Raw genomic sequence first — 25,850 nt, forward strand, 5'->3', positions numbered from 1 at the left:
CACATGTAGCTAGAAATAATCTTTCTGATCACATGGTTACTCTGGATGGCCTTCAGTTTCAACATGTACAGCAGTTAAAGACCTTGGAGTGATTATTGACTCCAGCCTATCATTTGATGCTCATGTAGATAATATTACTAGGATAGCCTTCTTTCATCTCAGAAATATTTCTAAGATAAGAAATATATTGTCACTACATGATGCAGAAATACTAGTTCATGCATTCCTCACCTCTAGATTAGATTACTGTAATGCCTTACTGTCTGGATGTTCCAGTAGGAATATAAACAAACTCCAGTTAGTCCAGAATGCAGCTGCTAGAGTCCTAACTAGAACTAGAAGATACGACCATATCACACCAATATTATCAATACTGCATTGGCTCCCAGTGGAATCCCGCATTAACTATAAAATACTTTTATTAGCCTATAAAGCACTACACGGTCTCGCGCCACAATATCTAAGCGACCTTTTGGTTTTCTATGATCCGCCATGCCTACTTAGATCAAAAGATGCAGGCTATTTAACGGTACTTCGAATAGTGAAGGCTACAGCGGAGGGAGAGCTTTCGCTTATAGAGCCCCACTGTTATGGAACAGTCTTCCTTTTAGTGTTCAGGACTCAGACACAATCTCAGTGTTTAAGTCTAGGCTTAAAACATATTTGTTTACTCAAGCCTACACTGACTAGACTTTCTATTATACTAATTGCCAGTCCTAATAATCTTTTCTCTCCCTCTCTCCTTCTGCCGAGCCACACACGATTTTATGGGGATACTAGAGATCCAGATCCTTTCTGCCTCTGGATGGAGCTCAAATCTTCTCCAATTCCAGACTGCTAGGACTACGGCTGCTCCTAAGGCCATACAGACTTCATATAAGTCAATAATGAACTTTGTCACATTATCTGTGGTTACCCAGATGAGCATGGGTTCCCTTCTGAGTCTGGTTCCGCTCAAGGTTTCTTCCTCTTAAAGCATCTTAGGGAGTTTTTCCTTGCCACTGTCGCCACTCAGTGGCTTGCTCAGTTGGGATAAATTGGCACCTTTAATATCTGTATACCGTGTTGATATTTCTGTAAAGCTGCTTTGAGACAATGTCTATTGTAAAAAGTGCTATACAAATAAAATTGAATTGAATTTAATTGAATGGTCTGTCTGTCTGCAGTAGATGTTAGGATAAGTCTGTGGAAAGTTGACCTAAGTAGAGCTGCAGGTCATGACAACATACCAAGCCGGGCTCTCAGGGATTGTGCTGATCAGCTTGCGGATGTCCTCAGAGACATCTTCAACATTTCCTTGAGCCAAGCAGTCATCCCTGTGCCAAAGAAATCATCTGTGCCCTGCCTGAATGACTACCAGAATGTTATACTCACACCTATCATGAAGTGCTTTGAGCAGCTAGTCATGAAAAAGATGTCAAACAGTCTTCTGACCACACAGGACCCATTACCATCCCAACCGCTCAACAGAGGATGCCATATCTGCAGCCATCTAACTTTCTCAGACACATCTGGACAAAAAACTCAACTATGTGAGGATGCTGTTCATAGACTTCAAGTCAGCAGTCAACACAATCATCCCACAACGACTGAAAGCTGAGCCTGTAGGGTCAGACCACTTCCATCTTCAACTGGATTCTGGACTTACTGACTGGGAGACTCCAATTAGTCAAGAACGGCAACTCCATCTCCAGCACCACCAGACTGAACACCGGTACCCCAGGGCTGTGTGCTCAGTCCACTGCCGTTTACCCTGCTGACTCATGACTGTGCTGCAAAATTCAGTTCTAATCACATCAAGTATTCTGATGACACTACAATTGTGGGCCTCATCAACAATGAGACAATGAAAGAGGTGACCCAGCTCGTAGAATAGTGTAGAAACAAACAATCTCTCTTAATGTTGATAAAATTAAAGAAATAATTGTCAACTTCAGGAGAACCCGAGTGGACCACTCACCACTGTACACCAATGGAACAACTGTGGAGAGTCAAAAGCTCAGGTTTCTTGGTGTGCACATGACAGGAGACCTCTCCTGGTCTCTTAACACCACCTCACTAGCTCAGTAGGCCCAGCACAGTCTGCACTTTCTGTGGAGGATGAAGAGAACCAACCCTGCCCCCCCCCCCCATTGTCTATTTATTGTCTTGCGCTCGTTTCACACTGTTGTGCACTTTCACTTTATGTAGTCGTGTACTGTTCTGTGTTGCACCATGAACCTGAAGAAACATTTCGTTCCAATGTATACAAGCTATATAGAGGAATGCCAATTAAAAATCCACTTGACTATTGTTAAAAATAATAAAATAAATGGAACTGAATATTTTTGTGGTTAAAAAAAATCTTGATTTTTGGTATATAGCAATATTATTTAAAGGAGTCTTGATTTTTAATGTTTTCTTTTGTTTGGGTGTGTAATGTATCTGTTTTGGTTGTAATTACATGGAACAACTCAATTTTCATGCAAGCCTTTTGTCCCTTCAGCAAACATTTTTAAAACTTGGAGTGGAGTTTGTAGTCACATTGAAAAAACACATCAGACATGCATTCAATGCCTAACAAAGCAAACTCAGTACATACATTTTTGGACTTTTATTAGATTAGATTATAGGCAAAGGGCTGCAACCAAAAAAAAAATTGCTTTAAGAAATATTTTTCATTTACAAGCCTTCTGATGTCAAGATTAAGCAAAGAATACACAAACGTTGATAAAGCACATAAATGTGTACTGTTCATAATGCAAAAATCATTGGTCACATAAAATGCAATCATTCTTTATACTAAGTAACAAAAAAATAAAAATAGGAAAACCATCTAAAAGCCATGCCTTTCATGAAATACACTGAAACACTTTAAATGCACAATATGAAGAAGAAAAAAAACAAACACCCAAACTTGTACTGATCCCTCATTAACAGACTAACTTCATAACGGTTCAATTTTATTATTCTAAGATCAGTCTGAGTCGCTGTCTTTGTCACTGTCTGCCTCCTTCACATCCACACTGAACTTGTACTCCTGGTCACAACCCATGTAAGCATCACTCATGAAATACAGTGTATAGTTATGGACTCCAACAACTGGGGCTACAAAGTCCAGTTTCACCTGATGAAAACAAATGAGAGAATTACATATACTCTTGGTCATTATCTTCATGGTCAATACAATGCTTCAGTATTAGTTTGCTTTATTAATGTAGTGTTAGGAGAGCAAGATGAAACCTTGGCTTTTTGTTGCAGAGTCAACCTCTTGATGGAGATAAGGCTGTTAGATTTGGGGTCTCCAATCACAACCCACCAGCCCTCTTCACGTTTCTGAAGGGGGGGGAAAAAAAAACGAAAAAAAAAAAAAAACAGCCATTAAAAATATTACAAAATGTATTTTTCAGGATAACAAATTGAATACACTACACATTTCATGTTACACTTCTTTTGGCAAGTCAATTTGTGCATCAACTTTCTTCACATCAGAGTTAATTTTAAAATAATCTATTAGAGACAAAATAATTTCAGCTTTAATTCACACTCAAATTGAGTGGGTCAAAGGTTTACATATTAGGAGTTAGCTGGGAGTGCACCTGTGCCTGTATTTAAGGACCAGTGCATTTTTGCCCTTGATACCATAGGAAAATCCAAGCATCTCAGCCACCTCAGAAAAAACCAACCAACCAACCAACCAACCAAAAAAACCCCCACAAGTCTGGTTCCCTTCTTAAGAGCAACCCCCCCCCCCCCCCCCCAAAAAAAAAAAAAAAAACCCAACACAAAACAAAAACAAAACACCCCCCCCCCCCAAGTACCGCAAGCAACTGTTGTATGCAAATCTAAAAATCTTGGGACCACACAGACACTGTTGTCAGGACGGATTCACAAATAACCTTCTAGGGATGACTGAACTTTGGTCCGAAAGGTTCAACTGAACCCCAAGACAACAAAGAAAGACCTGGTGAAGGATTTGGAGGCATCATGTACCAAAGTATGTACATCCACCATTAAGAGAGTGCCACATCACTATGCCTCTAATCCAACATAAAACCAGACTGAAGTTTGCAGGTGATCACCAGGAAAAAGACCTTGCCTTTTAGACAAGTGCTCTCTGATCATTTTTAAAATATTATTTAACTGATTACCATAATATTCAGTGCTACATATGGAGGAAAAAGGGTAAGGCTTTTAATCAGAAGAACACCATCCCAGCTATAGGAGGTGACCGCATCATATTGTGGTGGTGTTTTGCTGGAAAAGGGACTAGTGCACTTCAGAAAATAGAGGACATGAGGATTATCCACAAACCTCAAGACCTCAGCAGGACAATGATTCTAAACATACCACCAAAGTTGTAACAACATGGCTTAAAGAGAACAAAATTAAAGTATTGGAGTGGTTATCACAAAGCCCTGCAATCTGAATCTCTGTGAATGGAACTGAAAAAGAAAGTCCAAGCAAGGTGGTCCACAAACTTAAACAACTTACACCAATTCTGGCAGGAGGAATGAGCAATACTTCCAGCAAAGTATTGTAAGAAGCTTGTGGAAGGATACCCCAGGCATTCAAGTTAATCAGTTAAAAACAATGCCACCAAATACTAACAAAGTGTACATTTCTGATAGAATGAAACCTGCACCCACACCGGCCCTTTGCGGATAAGTTTGGTGGACCAGATTGCTACATTATCGTAGGAAGCAGTGTCCCTCGTGCTGACGCTATTTTCTTCTAATCGCTATACTTTAAAATTTTATATATATATATATATATATATATATATATATATATATATATATATATATATATATATATATATATATATATATATATATATATATATTTACCTTTATAGCGTTTACAAATATCACTGACAGGATTTTAGATAAAAACAATCTTAACGTTGCGCTGTTGCTAAGTTTCATTGGATCTTACAAACATCCGTGACTAACTTATAGCCTGCTAGCATCCCCTTACTGCTAGCCTTGTTTACATTTCACGTTTCTCTCATTTACCGCTGTTTTTTAAAAAGCAAATATGTCGGTTGTTTCTTCGCTTTTGAGTGCAGATGAGGACTCGCTTGAGCTGCACGTGGTGCTGTTGGAACTGGAGGATGTGGAGAAACAGATCTGCGGCCTACTTGACAAGCAGGCCCAGCTGCTGGAGCGAAGAACCGTGCTGGAAACATCTTGTGCTTCTGCCTACAAATCCAAGATGAGCACGCAGCATAGTATTACCACTCCCAGCCCCTCTACGCCGTGTGTTTCTCTGTGCAGGGACCGTGCACCCAAGGACTTATCCAGCCGTGGTCTCCATCAAGCTTGCGCCGACACACCACGGACCTTGGGTGAACCAGCGGCGGATGGCGTGGGCCAGACCCCAGGCGAGGACCTTTCCCGCTACACCACCTCCGGTGTTCGAGATCCTAAACAGAAACCGCTTCTCCCCTCTCAGTCAGACCAGACGGAACACTGTGATCGTCGGGGACTCCATTGTGCGAAATGTCCACGTCGCTTCAACTAAGGGTAAGGTGCACACACATTGTTTTTCTGGTGCTCATGTCCTTGATGTCGCTGCACAGGTACCCGGGATCCTGAAGAAGGACGAGAGCATTGGAGCGGTCGTGCTGCACGCAGGGATGAACGACATCAGGCTGCTGCAGACGGAGGTTCTTAAGAGGGAATTCACCAGCCTGATCGAGACGGTACGAGGCAGATCGCCCAGCACGAACATCATCGTCTCTGGACCTCTTCCCACATACAGACGTGGAGCTGAAAAGTTCAGTAGACTTTTTGCTTTGAATGACTGGTTAGTTTCTTGGTGTAATGAACAGAATCGGCTGCTTGTCAATAACTGGAATCTGTTCTGGGAGCATCCTAGGTTCTTTCGTCCTGATGGCCTGCACCCCAGCAGCCTCGGGGTGGAACTGCTGTCAGACAACATCTCCAAGATGCTACACACCAAGTGACTGCCTACCGTAAGTACATCCTCGTACAATTACATTTATCAAAATCAATGTTCAATTAATAGTTCAGCACTTGTATTACATTATATAGAGACCGTATCTGTTCTCCAAGCTATACAAATACATAGAAAAATTCGAAAATCTTGTTTTAGTAACCTAATTAAAATAAAATTAGATCATACCAAATGCACATCCAAGACCTTTAATCTGAAGCTAGGATTATTAAACATTAGACCTCTTGCGTTTAAGGCTCTTATTGTTAACGAAATCATTACTGATCAGGAATATAATTGAATGTGTTTAACAGAAACTTGGATTAAACCAAACGAGTACATAGCATTAAATGAAGCCAGTCCTCCTAGAAACAGTTATGTACATCAGCCTCGTTTAACTGGTAGAGGTGTTGTTTCACCCTGGGGGGGCAGAATCAATATTCATAAAGATGAATGTGCTGCCTAAATTTTTATATGTTTTTCAGTGTTTCCCAGTGTTTCTTACAAAATTCTTCTTTTAAAAACTGAACAATCAGATATCAGCCTTTATCTGGAACAAAAAGTCACCACGGATCAAAAGGCATATATTGCAGAGACCTCGAGCAAAGGGAGGGATGGCACTCCCAAACTTCATGCACTACTACTGGGCAGCTAATATAAGATCATTGTTGTACATGGGGGAGAGTGTGGCAGCCCCTGTATGGACACTTATGGAGGGGACGTCTATCGTTATGGGGGGCCAATTGCAAATCATCTGTTTCTCCCATATTTGTTGGATAAGACTTTCATTACTTGGCCTAGAAAGGGAGCTGTCTTACTGTCTGATCTCTATTTTGAGGGCGTTTTTGTCTCATTCGAGCAGCTCATGCAGGAATAGGACATTCACAGATTGCATTTTAATAAATACTTGCAGCTTAGAAGCTTTGTGGCCTTAAATTCGGACACCTTCCCGTTGTGCCCTTCCAATTCGCTATTAGATGCAATTTTTAACTGTAAACTGGCCAGGAAGCAGACAATGAGGGTTATCTATGACCTACTCAGTATGCATGATTTGTCGTCCCTAGATCTCCTTAAGAATAAATGGGAGGCGGACTCAGGCGAATCAATTTCTGATGCTGATTGGTGCAAGGTAATCCAGGGGATTTTCTCCTCCTCCATGTCTCTCAGACACGCGGTTGTAAAATTTAAAATTGGTCACAGTCTGCTTTGGTCCAAAGCTAGACTCTCGAAGATTAGTTCCCACATGTGATCGATGCAGACAGGCCCCAGCCACTCTGTCGCATATGTTCTGGACATGTCCAAAGCTGTACACATTCTGGCAATCTATATTCGAGACCTTTACTAAGATATTGGGAAGAGTAGTACAGCCGTCCCCTCTTATTGCGATGTTTGGGGTGACCCCGGAGAATACTCCTTTTAGATGAGACCAGCATGATGTCCTTCTGCACAATCCTGGCCAGGAGATTAATATTGTTTAGATGGAAGGATCCTGCTCCACCAGTGTATGGTCATTGGGTCAGGGAAGTCATGTCTCATCTTAGGTTGGAAAAGATTAGGTACACTGTCAGGGGGGAAACTGTAAAATTTTACAGAATCTGGCAACCTTTTCTGTTCTTTGTCAGGGACGTGGATGCTGACAGTATTGTTATGTGATCATTGTCTATAATTTTGTTTCTTTTGCTCTCTTCTATGGTGGTCTGGCTTTATAATATGTATGTTCTGTGTCTGGCATGGGGGGGGGGGGGGGTGTTCTGTCTGTTTGGTTGGTGTTGTATGTTTAACTTGAAAAATGTTAATAAAGAAACCTTGATCAAAAAAAAAATATTTGTAAACATGGAATTAGCTTCCACTGTTATGCTGATGATACACAGTTGTATGTTTCAGCGAAGCCAGAGGAGAGACAGCAGCTTAGTAAAGTTGAGGAATGTGTAAAAGACAATAGACGTTGGATGCTAATTAACGTCCTTTTACTTAATTCTGATAAGACAGAAGTACTTGTACTAGTACCACGTGTAGCTAGACGTAAGCTTTCTGATCTCACGGTAACTCTGGATGGACTTTCCGTTTTGCCATGTGCGGCAGTAAAAGACCTTGGAGTAATTATTGGCTCCAGTCTATCATTTGATGTTCATGTAGATGATATTACTAGGATAGCCTTCTATATATATATATATATATATATATATATATATATATATATATATATATATATATATATATATATATATATATATATATATATATATATATATATATTTTTCCAAGATAAGAAATATATTGTCACTACATGATGCAGAAATATTAGTTCATGCTTTCGTCACCTCTAGACTAGATTACTGTAATGCCATACCATCTGGATGTTCCAGTAGGTGCATAAACAAACTCCAGTTAGTCCAGAATGCAGCTGCTAGAGTCCTTACTAGAACCAGAAAATATGACCAAACTCCAGAGTTTTACCCAAAAAGACTGAGTGGTGTAATAAAATCCAAAGGTGCTTCAACATAGTATTAGTTTAAGGGTGTGCACATTTATATATAGGTTAATGTAAAGTTTATCTTCCTAAAAGAAAAGAAAAGATTGTTTTCACTTTATTTATGTACGTTGCAATTACACATTAAATGTTGGAAAAATTGATTTGTCGTCTTGATTTAATTAATTTCTTTCACAAAACCCTGCCATTTTAACAGGGGTGGCTAGACTTTTGATATCCATTGTACACACATGCCACTGTATGTAACTGAATGCAGCTTTTAAAAATATTACAGGGTTTGTACAGATGCTTCATAATGAAATTCCAGGACTTTCCAAGCACTATAGCATTTTGTTTTCAAGATCTGTACAAGAGATGTCATTCGAACATTCTTATACATTATAATAATAAAACAACAAATTTTTATATAGCACCTTTTGCAGCCATGCTGGACTAAATTTGCATGTCCCAAATATTGCTTCGTCTTCATCATAACGTTAATATACTCCAGGTATGCTAACTTTCTAGAGCAAAAGTAATAAATTTTTATTCGCCGCACAGAGTACCTTACTGTGGGCATATATAAGGGGGTTTTATCGTCGATCAGGGATTTGAAATATCCATTTTTATAATGGAATAAGAAGTGCCCCCTGGTTCAATTACATTGCCAGAGCCAGTGGCTTTGAAAAGAAATTACTTTTTGGAAAGTATTGTGTGAGAGCACAAATATTTTTGCAAGAGAACACCAAAAAATTGCAAGAGACTGCAAACTTTCTCAAGAGAACACAAAAGTATAGAAATATAAAATGTTTTATAGTAACATTATATTTATATATAAAATGTTTTATTCACCATCATGTCCCTTTAGGACACTTTTGTTTTGTAAAAAAAAAAAAAAAAAAAAAAGTGTACAAAAATTAGATTAAACCAGGAGGCTTAACTGCTGACTGAATGATGAATGCAATATGAATTTTACTAACCTGTGGAAACAGTGGTGCAATGACTGGTCCTGTAACCTCTTCCTCTCTCTCTAACTGCACCTGAACAACAACTGGACTGCCGCTGTAAAAAAACAAAAAACCCCCATTACATTAGCTTTTTGGATGAACATGCCAGGGACGGCTAGAATCAATTGGATACCTCATTGTGTGCATATATGCAGAGAATGTTCAGAAAATATAAATCACCATTTTTACTTTGACTCCCTGCCGACTCGGCACTAGTTCTGAATATCTGCTTCCAGTGCTGGTTATCTGAGGTTCACAGAACTAAAGTTACATAGGTAACTAATGTTCCATTTCACCCCTCTTAACTGCCAGGGGATAACTTATGTTTAAAAAAACAAAAATACCCCCCCCCCCCCCCCAAAACAAACAAACAAACAAACAAGTATAGCGAAGTCAACAGTATTGATGTTGGTGATTGAGATCTCCCCAACTCTAGACAAGACTAGATTTTGGAGTTGAAGCAATCAATCAGTTCATCTGCTGGTTACAATGATAGTTCTATATAAATTCTACAAACATTCAACCAATTGTTAAGATATCATGCCAATTCAATTCAATTCAATTCAATTTTATTTGTATAGCGCTTTTTACAATAGACATTGTCTCAAAGCAGCTTTACAGAAATATCAACACGGTATACAGATATTAAAGGTGTGAATTTATCCCAACTGAGCAAGCCACTGAGTGGCGACGGTGGCAAGGAAAAACTCCCTAAGATGTTTTAAGAGGAAGAAACCTTGAGAGGAACCCGACTCAGAAGGGAACCCATCCTCATCTGGGTAACAACAGATATTGTGAAAAAGTTCATTATGGATTTATATGAAGTCTGTATGGTGTTAAGAGCAGCCGTAGTCCCAGCAGTCTGGAATTAAAATCTCAAACAGATAGCTGGACACAGTAAAAATATAATGCCTCCACCAGTGCAGTAATACTCAGTAATTTTGTTTAAAAAAAAAAACATTTCAATATAATGCTTTTAGAAAAATAAAAAAAACGGCCATCTAATGTTCACATAGCTGACATTTTCTCTGGTGATAGTGCTGTGTGTAATTGAGAGCTCACCCTCAAACACTCGGATTTTCTTGTTCTCGCTATGAGACACTGAAATGTATTCTCATGGAGCAGAGAGTACGGAAAGCCAACAGGGTCACACACTGCATTTAAAAAAACCCAATTAATAAATACAAATTAAATGCATTCATAATGGATTAGTTTATTAATTTAACTCCAAGATGTACATTACCCATAATTATAAAGTTACACTCACTACAGTTCTTCAAGGTAATAAAGCTTCTGTCTGATAATGTCTGGGGTTAAATATTATTTTGGACAAATATTAAACTATTATAATGTGCAAGTGTTTCAGAATTACATGGTAAAACTGGGCTTTACACCATTAAAAAGGTATAATCTGAAAAGTATTATACAACATATCCAGTCCTGTTCCCAAACTTGCTTCAGACCATTTTGTCTTCAATATCTGGGTGATTAAGATGCACTAATTATGAAATATTCCACAGCGTATACAGTGCCCTCCACTAATATTGGCACCCCTGGTAAATATGAGCAAAGGCGGCTGTGGAAAAATTGCCTTTACTGTTTAACCTTTTGATCTTTTGTTCAAAAGATTCACAAAAATATTTAATTTATATCAAACAATTGCAAACAGGTTTATAAAAAATTATAGGTGTAAAATTATTGGCACCCCTATGAATTCATGAGATATTTTAAATATGTTCCCATTGATATTTAAAAAAAAATTTAAGCACATCCGGGTGACCAAGAACAGCAAACTGTTCAAACATTACTTGAGGTAATGTTATAGGTATAAATGAGGTAACACAGGCCAAATTCCCTTAGTCATTCATAACAATGGGTACGACCAAGGAATATAGCTGTGATGTGCGGCAAAAGGTTGTTGAGCTTCACACAATGGAAAGAGGCTATAAGAAAATAGCATAAGCATTGAAAATGCCCATTTCCACCATTAGGGTAATAATTAAGAACTTCCAGTCAACTGGAAATGTTATGAACCAAAAAGGACACGTGTCTATATTGTCTCAATGCACTGTGAAGAGGATGGTTCGAGTGGCCAAAAAATATCCAAGATCACAGCTGGAGAACTGCAGAAGTTAGTTGTGTCTTGGTGTCAGAAAGTCTCCAAAACTACAACATGACGTTACCTATATCACCACAAGTTGTTGGGAAGGGTTTTAAGAAAAAAAGCCTCTGGCATCTTCAGTTTGCCAGACACTACTAGAACTTGTATAACGATCAAACGCGAACCTTAAAACAGACAACGACAATTAGAACGTAAATGGCGTCAAACCAAACTGGTGATATTTCAAACAGCATGGAAGGAGAGCCTATTGAAATATAGGAAATCTCTTGGCGATGCTAGAAAAATCTATTTCTCCACCTTAATAGGAGACAACAAAAACAATTCTAGATTCCTTTTCAACACAGTAGCAAAATTAACTAGGAATAAAACCACTACAGAGAGAAACACTCAATCATTACATAGCAGTGAAGATTTCATGAAATTTTTCATTGATAAGGTTGAAAATATTAGACGTGAAATACATGCCATTAAATTTAAACCGGACAGTACTGTAACAAACCCATTACATGACAATGTAGCAATATCAGATTAATGTTTAGTGTTTTGCTCCGCTTAGAGAGACCGAACTAGCTACATTAATCTCTTCAGCCAATTCATCAACTTGCATACTAGATCCCGTACCTACATGTTTGTTTAAACAGATTTGTTCAGGAGTAATTGAACCACTTTTAAATATAATCAATTCTTCCCTAAGCACTGGCTATGTACCTAAATCACTTAAATTAGCAGTTATTAAACCCTTGATTAAAAAACCTGATCTTGACCTGTCTCAATTGTCCAGCTATAGACCAATATCAAATCTCCCCTTCATCTCTAAGATTTTAGAAAAGGTTGTAGCAATGCAGTTATGCTTGTACTTAGATAGGAATAACATTCATGAAATGTATCAGTCAGGATTTAGTCCTCATCATAGCACAGAGACAGTGTTAGTTAAAGTAGTACATGACCTTCTACTGACCTACGATCAGGGTTGTCTCTCGCTGCTTGTGTTACTCGACCTTAGTGCAGCTTTTGATACTATAGATCACACTATTCTCCTTGATAGATTAGAAAATGTTGGTATTAAGGGAACAGTCCTCTCCTGACTCAGGTCTTACCTGACCGATCGTTATCAGTTCGTAGATGTAAATGGTGATTTCTCCATGCGTACTGAGGTTGCTTTTGGAGTTCCACAGGGTTGTGTTTTAGGCCCACTACTCTCTACTTTATATATGCTACCCCTAGGTCAAATTATTCGTAAACATGGCATTAGCTTCCACTGTTATGCTGATGATACACAGTTGTATGTTTCAGCGAAGCCAGAGGACAGACAGAAGCTTAGTAAAGTTGAGGATTGCATAAAGGACATTAGACGTTGGATGTTAACTAACTTCCTTCTACTTAATTCTGATAAAACAGAAATACTTTTATTAGGCCCACGTGTAGCTAGAAGTAATCTTTCTGATCACATAGTTACTCTGGATGGTCTTTCTGTTTCATCATGTACAGCAGTTAAAGACCTTGGAGTGATTATTGACTCCAGCCTATCATTTGATGCTCATGTAGATAATATTACTAGGATAGCTTTCTTTCATCTCAGAAATATTTCTCAAATAAGAAACATATTGTCACTACATGATGCGGAAATACTAGTTCATGCATTCGTCACCTCTAGATTAGATTACTGTAATGCCTTACTGTCTGGATGTTCCAGTAGGAATATAAATAAGCTCCAGTTAGTCCAGAATGCAGCTGCTAGAGTCCTAACTAGAACTAGAAGATACGACCATATCACACCAATATTATCAACACTGCATTGGCTCCCAGTGAAATCTCGCATTAACTATAAAATACTTTTATTAACCTATAAAGCACTAAACAGTCTCGCGCCACAATATCTAAGCGACCTTTTGGTTTTCTATGATCCGCCACGCCTACTTAGATCAAAAGATGCAGGCTATTTGACGGTACCTCGAATATTGAAGGCTACAGCAGGGGGGAGAGCTTTCGCTTATAGAGCCCCACAGTTATGGAACAGTCTTCCTATTAGTGTTCGGGACTCAGACACAGTCTCAGTGTTTAAGTCTAGGCTTAAAACATATTTGTTTACTGTTCTACTTACTGTTCTGTTCTACTACTTCGCAGTCATAATAATCTTTTTTGCTCCCTCTCTCCTTTCGCCGAGCCCCACACGAATTTATGGAGATACTAGAGATCCAGATCCTTTCTGCCTCTGGATGGAGCTCAAATCTTCTCTAATTCCAGACTGCTGGGACTACGGCTGCTCCTAAGGCCATACAGACTTCATATAAATCCATAATGAACTTTTTCACACTAACTGTTGTTACCCAGATGAGGATGGGTTCCCTTCTGAGTCGGGTTCCTCTCAAGGTTTCTTCCTGTTAAAACATCTTAGGGAGTTAGTTTTTCCTTGCCACCGTCGCCACTCAGTGGCTTGCTCAGTTGGGATAAATTCACACCTTTAATATCTGTATACCATGTTGATATTTCTGTAAAGCTGCTTTGAGAAATGTCTATTGTAAAAAGCGCTATACAAATAAAATTGAATTGAACTGAACTTCAAATGAGATTGGGTTCTATGGTCAGGTGAAACCAAAATAGAGCTTTTTGGCAATGAGCACCAGAGGTGGTTTTGGCACACACAGAGAGGTAGCCATATGGAAAAGCACCTCATGCCAACAGTTAAATATAGAGGTTGCTCTAATGTTTTGGGGCTGTTTTTCTGCCAGAGGACCTGGACATATTGTTAGGATACATGGCACCACGGACTATTAAATATCAACAGATTAAATGACAACCTAACTGCCTCTGACAGAAAACTTAAAATGGGCCGTGGTTGGATCTTCCAGCAGGACAATGATCCAAAACATACATTAAAATTAACACAAAAATGATTTACTGACCAAGGTCCTGCCATGGACATCCCAGTCCACGAACTTGAAACCCATAGAAAACCTGTGAGGTGAACTGAAGAGGAGTGTCCACCAGCATGGACCTTGAAATTTGAAGGGTCTGGAGAGATTCTGTATGGAGGAATGGTCTCAGACTCTTGCCATGTATTCTCCAACCTCATCAGGCATAATAGGAGAAGACTCTGTGCAACCTTCCCTTTGCCAAGATAACAGCTCTGAGTATTGACTAAAAGGGTTCCAATAATTGTTGCACATCTATATATAACAAAGACTTTTTTGAAAAAACTAATTGTTTGATATTCATGAGAACAGAGTATTTGTGAATTTTTTTTTTTTTAAGAAAAGAGCAAAGGTTAAACAATAGACACTTATTCACAGCCTTCTTTGCTCATATTTACCAAGGATGCCAATATTAGTGGAGGGCACCGTAGATGCAATCAGCATAAAATACATTATGGACATGAATTACTGGTACAGGTGACAAATTATTAAATATTCCCTAGTTCACAGGTGCAATCAGCATGATGTAATAGAAGAGCTGCAAGTGTGACCATACTAAATTTGCGCCCATTTTACTCAATTGCTAGAGTAAACCCACTTTAACCCTCTTACCCCGCATGGCCGAAAAACCAGCTTGCCCGTCTTTGATCTATTCCCGTAAGGACGATATACCGGCTTGGTCGTCTATGCCAAATCCCCGTAAGGCCGATATAGAGGATTTACAATGCAAACGTTATCCCCTTAAGGCCGGTGTACCGGCATTACTCTGCTATGATTCCTTACTTACTTATTATTTTTTGACCCGGAAGGTTGATGACGTCATGATGTGATTACACCGGCATTACGATGAAGCTGATCCAAGCGTGAATATTGGTGTACTAGTAGAAGTGAACTAAAAATGCCAACGCGAAAAGCTAATTGTGTTCCATCTAAAGTTACACCTACAGTTAACACAGGTACATCTGATACAGTGAAAAAAAAGAAAAAACATACACAGTTACACAGGCGAGAGTGAGGATTCTAGATAGTGACAGCAGTGAAAGTTCAGGCGATGTTGAAACCGAAACCCAAACTGATAGTGACGCAAACTCTCCTGATTCAGACCCTGATCCGTCTTCATCTTCAGCATCAACCAGTGCGACTGACACTGCAGGGGTCTGGAGTCATAACCTGACCATCTCTGTGCATTCGTGAAAACACTACCTGCTGGTCTGATTATAACCAGAAACTTGACTTTAGGCTCTAAAATGCATTTATTTATTTATTATTTACTTGAATTTATTCAAAGGCATTGACCACGCTGATGCTCGTATGGTACTTCTAAATGAGTACCCCCTTCTAAATGAGTAAGGATTTTAGCGAGCATTTTTTCGTAATTTCTCTAGTTAAGAATTGTAGTCCAAGTTTAGTAAAAACACTGAACTAAGTCATTTTCAAAGTAATGTTACACAAATACATTATTATAAGTTGTTTCAAGGCCTAAAAATGTTAAAATTAAAATGCTGATTTTGGCCCAGGAACTCAGGGTTGGCGTGCTGCTTCTCTGGGGAATATAGGGTTATGGGACATAATACTGTGGGAACAGGGGTAAGAGGGTTAAACTTAGAAAGTTAAATATCTCTCCTAGTATAAACAACCACTCAACAGATGATGCCATTGCCACAACTCTACATCTGGCCCTCACCCACCTGGACAAAAAGGACACCTACATTTGAATGCTGTTCATAGACTTGAGTTCAGCATTCAACACAATCATTCCTCAGCACCAGATTGGAAAGTTGAACCTGAAGGGCTTTAACACATCCCTCCGCAACTGAATCCTAGACTTCTTGAGTGGGATATCTCAGTCAATCCAGATTGAAAAGCAACACCAGCACAAGCACACTGAGCATTGGGCCCCCCAGGGCTGTGTGCTCAGCCCACTCCTGTTCACTCTGCAGCAATGCACAGCACGAATCAGATCAAGTTCGCCGATGACATGACTATGGTGGGTCTCATCAGCAAGACGACGAGTCCGCATACAGAGAGGAGGTGCAGCAGCTAATGGACTGGTACAGAGCCAACAACCTGTCTCTGAATGTGTGACAACAAAAGAAATGGTTGTTGTCTTCAGGAGAGCACGGAGCGACCACTCTCCGCTGAACATCGACGGAGATGATCGTCATGAGCACCAAATTCCTTGTTGTTCACCTGACACAGAACCTCACCGGGTCTCTCAACATCAGCTCCATAACCAAGAAAGCACAGCAGCGTCTCTACTTCCTGTGAAGGCTGAAAAAATCCCATCTCCCACCCCTCATCCTCACAACATTCTACAGAGGAACTATTGAGAGCATCCTGAACAGCTGCATCATTGGCTGGTTCGGAAATTGCGCCATATCAGATCGTAAGACCCTGCAACGGATAGTGAGGACAGCTGAGCTGATCATTGGGGTCTCTCTTCCCTCAGTCAGACATTTACACCACACGCTTCATCTGCAAAGCCACTAGCATTGTGGATGATCCCACACACCCCTCACACAGACTCTTCACCCTCCTGCTGTCTGGAAAAGGGTACTGCAGCATTCGGACCCTCACGGCCAGACTGTGTAGCAGTTTCTTCCCCCTAGCCATCAGACTCCTCAATACACACAGACTGGACTTACACACCCACACCTGAACACCATCCCACTCTCCTTGCAATTTTTGCACATTTCTTTAGTGTTCTGTTTACATTCAGTATTTTTTTAAATTAGTTATACTTTTGCACTCTATAGTGACACTATAGTTATAGTGTATCGTTTATAATGTACTCTATATCTGACACTTCCACACTAGAACTGTGCACTGGTTGGCACTAAATTGTCACTTACTGCACCCATTGTCCTGCTTTAGTAGTTACTGTACTGTCTTGTGTTTGCAAACCTTTACACGTGCACTTTGTCACATCTTTGTCACATAAATTACAGCGAAGTGAAATTCTTTTCACATATACCAGCTTCCTAGGAAGTTGGGGTCAGAGCGCAGGGTTAGCCATGAAACAGCGCCCCAGGAGCAGAGAGGCTTAAGGGCCTTGCTCAAGGGGCCAACAGTGGCAGCTTGGCGGTGGCAGAGGCTTGAACCCCTAACCTTCTCATCAGTAATCCAGAGCCTTAGCATGTTCATGTGGTTAGCGTGTTTCCTGTAGCACAACTGTCATGGAAGAATGTTGTTTTGTTTCACCGTGTACTGTACCAGCTGTATATGGTTGAAATGACAATAAAAAGCCACTTTACATACAAAATTATTTTGTTTTTGGGATATTCCACAGATTTTCTCCCTAATTTATTCATGGCCAATTCCAAACCATCAGCTGTGCAGCTATACCCTATCAAACAACAGCTACCAACCAGAGAGGGGATGAAGACCATCACATGCTTCGGAGGCATATGAACTGGGGAAAGCACTATCCTCCCACTTCCGCATGCATGAGCTCACAGACAGCAATGATTTTCTAGTGATGCTGTGATTGATAGGGGAGAGAGTATGTCAGCCCTCTCTCCGAGAGCACGGGCAATCTTGCTCTCATCCACAGATGGCCGTGGCATCATCAGGATTCGAACTTTCAACATATCATCTGGTGATTGCATGTTTCAACTTCACTATATTCTAGAGATCAATATCTGATATTCTGGTGGCTCTAATTTACAAATATTTCATAGTTCACAGATGCCATCAGCAGAGTGTAGTAGAGGACCATCCACAGGATGCATCCATACAGATGCTTCATAATGAAATTCCAGGACTTTTCAAGCACTATATTTTTTTGTTTTCAAGGACAAGGGATGTAAAACATTATTTCTTATTTTGAAATTCCAAAATCAATTATTATTAATAATAAAACAACCAATTTTTATATGGCACTTTTTCCATCCATGCTGGACTAAATTTGCATTTCCCCAGGCATTGATTCCTCTTCACCATAATGTCAATACACTCCAGGTGTGTGATAGGAGCACTGTTGCCAACAATTTCAATGGAAAGTCACTAAATGGTGCTAGATGAGGTCATGTGCTAATTAGCATATTCATTACGTCAACGTGTTCGCATTCTGCCTAGTGTCAGCCCTATACATACTCTCAGTGCTCACATACGGTATTTTAATACAGCTGAACTTCCAAAGCTGCGCTCATTGACATATTTTTCTGTTATCAGACAACGGAATGAGTATGAAATAGTGACTGAAACGCTGCCCATTAAGACTACATGTTAACCAGCAATCACTTCCAAACCATCTCCAAGCTGCTTCTCTGCACTGAAATCCTGATTTTATAACCGCGATGTCATCTGACAAAATCACCATACACATACAGCAAGTTAAAAGCCAATGAGTGTGCTATGATTTCGGTTATGTTTACATGTAAAATGATCACTCCAAGAGAATGTTAGAAGTGAATGAAAGTGCTGCTCCTCTCCGCTACTCGCTGAACAGAGTAGCCGCAGAGAGAGAGAGATAGAGGGAGACTGACCACTCTCTTCTACAGAAAGTAGCTAAGATTTGTCCAAAAATTCGCTAGATTTGTCGCTGGGTGTTTTTTTTGGGAAAAAACAATCACTAAAGAGATCTGAAAAGTGGACCGGAGCAGTCTCTTAAACTGAGTGAGTGAATAGCGGGAGGAGAGGGCGGGGCTACAGCAGGGTGTCATATTTTGTGTGAAAGGATTGTATTAGTGTTCTATCAAAAATAAAAACCACTTAGTTATTTAGCGATTTCATATTTTACTTTTTAGAATTCAAGCACCATTTAAACACCACTAGATAGAAAATGGCTATTTTCAAGGTTTTCCAGTACTTAAATTTCAAAAAGCCAAATTCAATACTTCAAGCACCTTGTAAGAACCCTGCACCCAGTGTGCGACAGAACTAAATTTGAGCCCAATTTACTGTCAAGTTTTGAATACTTAAAGTTCCACTATACAATAGATAATGCAACTCCACTTAAAAGAAAAACAAGTAGAGAACTAAAACTAGTACCCTGGCATAATGTTTGTATGAGGGTATTAACAACACAGAGATGTTATCTGAATGGCCGAGGTGGGGGCAGGGAATGGCTTTGTAGCCATCGTGCATGTTAAAGTAAACATGGGGTTGAGGTCAGAGCTCTGTGCAGGCCACCTGTGTTGCTCCACTCCAATCCTGGAACATGTTTGGGCTAGGCCTCCCATTTCCAGTGAAGGGAAATTGTAATGCTACAGCATAAAAAACATCATTTACAATTAGGGATGTCATTACAACCGATACTTCGGTACCAACATTCTTAAAACGTGACGGTACTTGTTTTTCACTGTTTGTAACGAAAGTACCGAGGTTGCGATTCTTCAGGACCTCAAGGGGCAGCAAATACGCACAAGTGTTTTAGTCGGTCCACAAGTGGTGAAGAAGAGGAGGAACGCCTACAAGCACACAGGGAAAACTACAAAAGTTTAGCTTAGCTTAACAAGTTTAGCTCCGCCCTGACTCATTGAGAGGAAAGCTAGTATCGGTTTCCTTTGTGCAACCGATGCTATCAATCATTTCAAGCAAAGCGAGGAAACACTTGGAATTTGGCGAAGCACCTGAAAGACGGTACTATATTATATTTGTTTGAAGCAGCTGGCATTGTTGCCGTGAAACCAGCTAACGTTATACTCCATGTAATGTTTGCGATAGCCTGTTATTTGTTAAAGACGCTAATGCATTGCAATGTTATAAACTACCTCCGAATGGGCCTCCATGTATCGCCATTCAGCCCGTGCACTGTCAGCAAACTGTAGCCTAATGTCACTAATAATTATGCAAACGTTCATGCTTTTAATAAATCTTTTTGGCCTGCCACCATATCAGTGAATTTAAAGTAATGCATGCATTCGGAGTATAAGGGGTGTGTGTGTGTGTGTGCGCGCGCGTTTAGGAGTGCACCTTCGGAGACTCATTGTCAAACCGTGTTTGATAACTAAAATACCCTGCCCCCTCTCTCTCCCTCCCCCTCTCTCTTTCTTTGCCAGTATCAGCCAGAGGAGGATGTCCTCCAGGAGAGTTTATAAATTTTATTTTTTACATTTTATTTTTATACCAAACTGTGATATTGACTTTGGTATCGAGTATCGTGTACTTTTGGTGGTATCGGTACCGAATACTAGATTTTTGGTATCGTGACATCCCTATATACAGTTGTGTGCTTCCAACTATGTGGCAACAGTTTGGGGAAGGCCCACATATGGGTGTGATGGTTAGGCGTCCAAAAACGTTTGGCCATATAGCGTATGCTGTGTTCTTTTAAAGGACAGTAATAATTGTGTACTTCACTGTTTTAATTTCTGACCATTAAATATCAACTTCAACAAAATGTGAACTACTGTTCACATTTGCCAATAAGAAAAAAAAAAATTACGTACAAGTTTCAGGAGGAGGTTAATGTTTTGTGCATCAATGCAGGACACGTTAAAAGAATAGTGATGGTATTTGGAACATCCTTACCTCTTGATGTCATCTTTGTCAGCCACTTCATAGGAGAGCTCAATGTTAGGGTAGCGGTTACAGAAACGTGCCACATCGGCCATCTGAATATCTGACAGCTGTAGAAGATTAATGCGGTCCTCATCCTCCATCTCCATGATGTCAAAAATGCTCTCCACACCCTACATACAAAAAATAAACAAACCACACAATGAATTAAAATTTCCCGGAGTGGGTGGAATGGAATATAAATCTGACTTCTCACCTTTTCTGTACTGCGTTTGATATGCTCTGTTGTGAAGTGTGGCAGCTGTCTTAGATACGAGTCCTTAGACCACATGGCCTGTGTCACCATCTGAGCAAGCTCCATAGCAGCCAATGCCGGACTCAGCCAGCCATTGCTGGAAAGTACATCTACACATGCCTGGATGAGACGTACTGCCTATATAGAAGTGTACATGCAAAATCAATAGCACACAAACATTATATTAAGAAATCTTACGTTATTAACAACATTTATTGCTGATAACATGACCATAATTGTGTTAAGGTCCTACTGTCAGTCAGATAAATAGTGTTACTCAACCTGGGCTGCAACAGCTAATCAAAACAATGAATATAGCTGCTTGCTTTACTGTGCATTATTGTGGGGCCAGGCCCTACATAGCACCACCTTGTGGTGAAATTAAACCAATATTTTGATCGTTGTGGTCCAAAAACTTCAGCAAATATTGCCCCAGTGTCTAGTTCTTAAGTTCCAGAGTCCATAAATGAACAAACTCTTAGTTTTGTGAGGATCAATAATAATTTTATGAAATGTCTACTAAAAGCTGATTGGCTGAAGATGGCCATGTTTTTGAAGTAACCCAATAGTAATTCAAATCCAGTTACAGATTAGCAGAAGGATGAAGTAAAACAAATTTCACTTTCGGTTCCTGAGAAACAGCTATTTGAAAGTTACTCGACCTCCCAGCAAGATCCATACCCCAAACTTTGCACAACTTGTAACACTGGCCTAAAGATGATTATAGTTTTGTTTAAATCCATACACACAGTCCTTAGTTACAGCTGTTTTAATAAATTAAGCACTGACTCACTAGGATTGATTTGAATGTGGAGGCCATGTTTGCAATCACAACAGTTTTTTAAATTATTATTAAGCACTAGGCTATTATGAGTAATTTGACACCAACTATCATTTGACACCATTAGTATTTTTTGCACATTATGCAAATGATTATTAATTAGGCCAAATTTGCAGATGTTTGAAATTGGCACCATTTGAGATTATTTTGCTTACAGTGGAATGATAAATAATTTGGAGATCTTTTTAAATCTCTTGCCAGACTCACAGGCTTCCACAACCTTTTTTCTGAAGACCTTATATAACTCTCTAGATCTTGGCATGATTACACCACACACATCAATAGCAAAGGAAACACCACGCACTAGAAATGAGAGGGGTAAAAATAAGATGGGTTCCACCTGCACTCCCTAAGCAGTTCTCATCACTGGCACCTAATCTTGAACACCTGAATCTAATTTTATGTATTTGAACGTGTGATAAAATGTACAGATGTACGTACTTTTTCCATGTGACTGATCTGATTTTTTTTGTTCATTTAAACTGTGACAATTACTATAAAATGTTAATTATTATTATTTTTCTTCAAGGTTTTGGGGGCCCTTAACTTGCTTAAAAACTCTTGAAAAGTAAACAAACAGTTCCAAATCTGTGGCCATTAGGGCCAGGCTAAAGCTGATACACAGGCATGGCAAGGGGGCTCCCCCTTGAACGCAATCTGAAATCTTGGATACATACTAGCACTTATATGTATGAAACTCAGTAGACATCATGTCAAACAACTTCCGCGCTGTATGTCATTAGCTCTGCCCAACAGGAAGTCTGCTATTTAAGGTTGTTAGAAAAATGCACGCTCTGGAATTTTTATACTCCTCCGAGAGAATTCATCCAATCGCCACCAAACTCGGTCAGCATGAAGTCAAGACATTGAGGATGCAAAATTTGATGCGAACAGATTTTTTTTATATCTTTAACGGTTTGGCCGTGGCATTGAAACGAATTTATGACAAGAAAAGGGAAACAGGAAGTGTTATAACTTTTGCACACATTGATTTGGATGAAACATCAGTTGAATACATGGATACAACTATTGTGAGCCAAAGTCACAGCGCCACCAACAGGCAGCAGGAAGTGTGTAACTTTTCAAAATGCTTTGAAATCACCCACTTATTTTTACCGATTTGCTTCAAACTTCATCGCAATAATGTCAACATGACACATGTGTAGTTTTTTAAAAAATATTTAGTGTAGATGTAGTGACCTGTGGAAAGTATTCTTGATATCTTAAATACTGCTGCCATGGCAATGCATTAAACTTTAATCTTCTGGGGTGTTTTTGAGGCTCTAAGCATGCTTCAAATTACATGAAAATCGACACATCGGCTGTTAGACGCCGGCAACACCTTAGAAACTGGCGTTGGGGGGGGGGGGGTTTGGGGGGGGGGGGGGGGTTGTGGTTAGATTTTCCTACAACCACCATTGAACTCAAGCCGGACAGCTTTCACAATGAGTCATTAGCTCCGACCAACAGGAAGTCAGCCATTTTGGATTTAATGTGGATTTTTTTTAAAATCGCAGGCTCTGAACTTTTAAAGGCTCTAAACTTTTAAATGTCGATGTGATCGTCACCAAACATGGACAAAATTATGCCAACTGTGTACATATATTGTTCTCATCAAGTCGAACAACTTTCTAATTGACAGTCATTAACTCTGACCAACAGGAAGCTGGTTATTTTGGCTTGAATGTGTTTTTATTCACACCAAACTTTTTCAACATGATGCCAATACACTGAAGATGCTGAATTGTGAACAGATATTGGATATCTTGAACGGTGTTGCTGTGGCGAGGGATTAAATTAATGACAAAAAGGGAAACAGGAGGAGTCTCATTTCTATTTAAAATACATATATTAGAAATAAACACATTGTATTTACATTGTATATACACATAGGCAGCATAGGCCTATTCTTAAACAGGGTTGAGAAAACATGTTGCTGAGAACACTTTTCAGTGTTTAATTATTGAAAATTACTTTTACTAGGTATTGCATTTGGAAGTATATTTAGACATGATCAAAGACTAAATCTATACTGACAATTTTTTTTTTTGTTTAAAATGTTGAATCCTCTGGCTCAACTAACTGGTAAACAGTCTGAGCATTTGATCTTACTCGGTCTCCCTCTGTGTGTCAGTTACACTCGATGGTTTAGAGTTCAACCCTTTCATTACTGTGTGCTGTTTTGCCATGAAACAGGAAGTTTATTGGTTGTTGTTATAACATATGTCCAATCTGCTCCAAAATTCACGTTTGATAACAGTCCGGGCAAGCAGACATTTACATGCCAATATTTGATTATAGTCATTGCGTCACCTACTGGCAACAGCCATTTCCAGGCCTCGTACTTTAACAAACTCCTCCCAGAGATTTAATCAGATCAACATCGCATTCAGTGAGTCTAATCTAAAGGCCTTGGTAATGTTAAATTGCGAAGCTTTTGGGTTTTGGCTAAGGGTGTGTCTGTGGCAGCCTGACAAATTTTCATATGACACGAATCACATTTTTGAGGCCTAAACATGCTTGAAAAATCCTGAAACTTTGCACACATCAAAAGTTGCGAAAATTTACATCTGATGCAGGTTTTAGAATTAAGTGTGGCAAAATGGTTCGATAGCACCATCTACAAAATTTTGACAAAGCAGCCCTCACACAACGCTTCATCTACACATAAGAAAATCAGTAGGCATATGTAACATTTTAAAACATACAAAAAAAAAAAAAGTCTTAGAGCCTTATCCTTCACCCAAAAGGAAGTCAGCCATTTTAATATTTCTGATATTCCTGCTCAGATTTAGCCAATTCCAGGATTTGTACTTTAACAAACTCCTCCTAGAGATTTCATAGGCTTGACATCATATTCGGTCAGTCTCATCTAAAAGCCTTGATAATACTAAATTGCAAAGCTTTTGAGTTCTCTGCACGGCGTGGGAGTCTCAAAGTTTGATCTTCCGCCATGAAACAGGACATTCTTATAACTCAAACATACAATGTCCAACCTGCTCCAGACTTCACGTTTGATAAAAGTCCTGGCCTAAAGACATCTACATGTCAATATTCAGTTAGTCATAGGACCATCTACTGGCAACAGGAAGTGACATGTTTTACACTGTGATGCACTCCTATCAACATATTAAAATATGCTAGCAACATGTTACAACATGCTAGCAACACTTATCTAAGTGTTAAAGCATGCTATAAATGCCATGAAACAGGAAGTTGTTATAACTCAAACATTCAATGTTCAATCTGTACCAAACTTCATACGAATCCTGCCCTGAGGACATCCATGTGCCAATATTCAGTCATAGCACCACCTACTGGCAACAGGAAAATATCCCAAACAACTATACCAACTCTTTATATCTAATATAAATAAATATATAAAAATATAAGGAATGGCTTTCCTCTGGCACACCAGCCCAAATGTGCACCCAGGTGCGAGGGCCCATTTATCATGGCCGGCAGCTATAATGGCTTACTTGTGTCCTTCACGTTCCGTATTAATTTGTCTCAAATCTGAAATATTTCTAAATAGCACATCTGCAGTTTTCATTATTCACCAAAACTGGTCATGGAGGCTCTGCACTTGTTATCTTTCGAACACCATTTCGAACAAAACACTTAAACTGGAGCAAATGAGAGGAGTGATTCGAAGACAGCATTGTGAGTGAGTCAGAGGAGGCGTGCTATGTGGGCACAGCAGAATGTGTCAACTCGTGTGTCAACTTCCTTTATCTGTGCATCGAAACTGCAGAAAATGAGTATTGAAACGGTTTCAAGTATTCAGAAGCGATATGTATT

General features: G+C 39.5%; 1 protein-coding gene across 1 annotated transcript in view; it reads right to left on the reverse strand.

The window, feature by feature from the left end:
• Window positions 1-2,578: 2,578 nt before the first annotated feature.
• Window positions 2,579-25,850, reverse strand: part of snrnp200 (small nuclear ribonucleoprotein 200 (U5)) — a 120,760-nt gene continuing 97,488 nt past the window's right edge. Inside the window, exons 41-45 of the mRNA XM_053680237.1 lie at window positions 21,170-21,346; window positions 20,926-21,086; window positions 9,391-9,472; window positions 3,223-3,315; window positions 2,579-3,106 (exon numbers count right to left, since the gene is read on the reverse strand). Coding sequence (XP_053536212.1) covers window positions 2,957-3,106; window positions 3,223-3,315; window positions 9,391-9,472; window positions 20,926-21,086; window positions 21,170-21,346 — 663 coding nt within the window. The 3' untranslated portion in view covers window positions 2,579-2,956. The remainder of the gene's footprint in view (window positions 3,107-3,222; window positions 3,316-9,390; window positions 9,473-20,925; window positions 21,087-21,169; window positions 21,347-25,850) is intronic.

This window comes from Ictalurus punctatus, chromosome 5 (assembly GCF_001660625.3).
Source record: "Ictalurus punctatus breed USDA103 chromosome 5, Coco_2.0, whole genome shotgun sequence".
Lineage (NCBI taxonomy): Eukaryota > Metazoa > Chordata > Actinopteri > Siluriformes > Ictaluridae > Ictalurus > Ictalurus punctatus.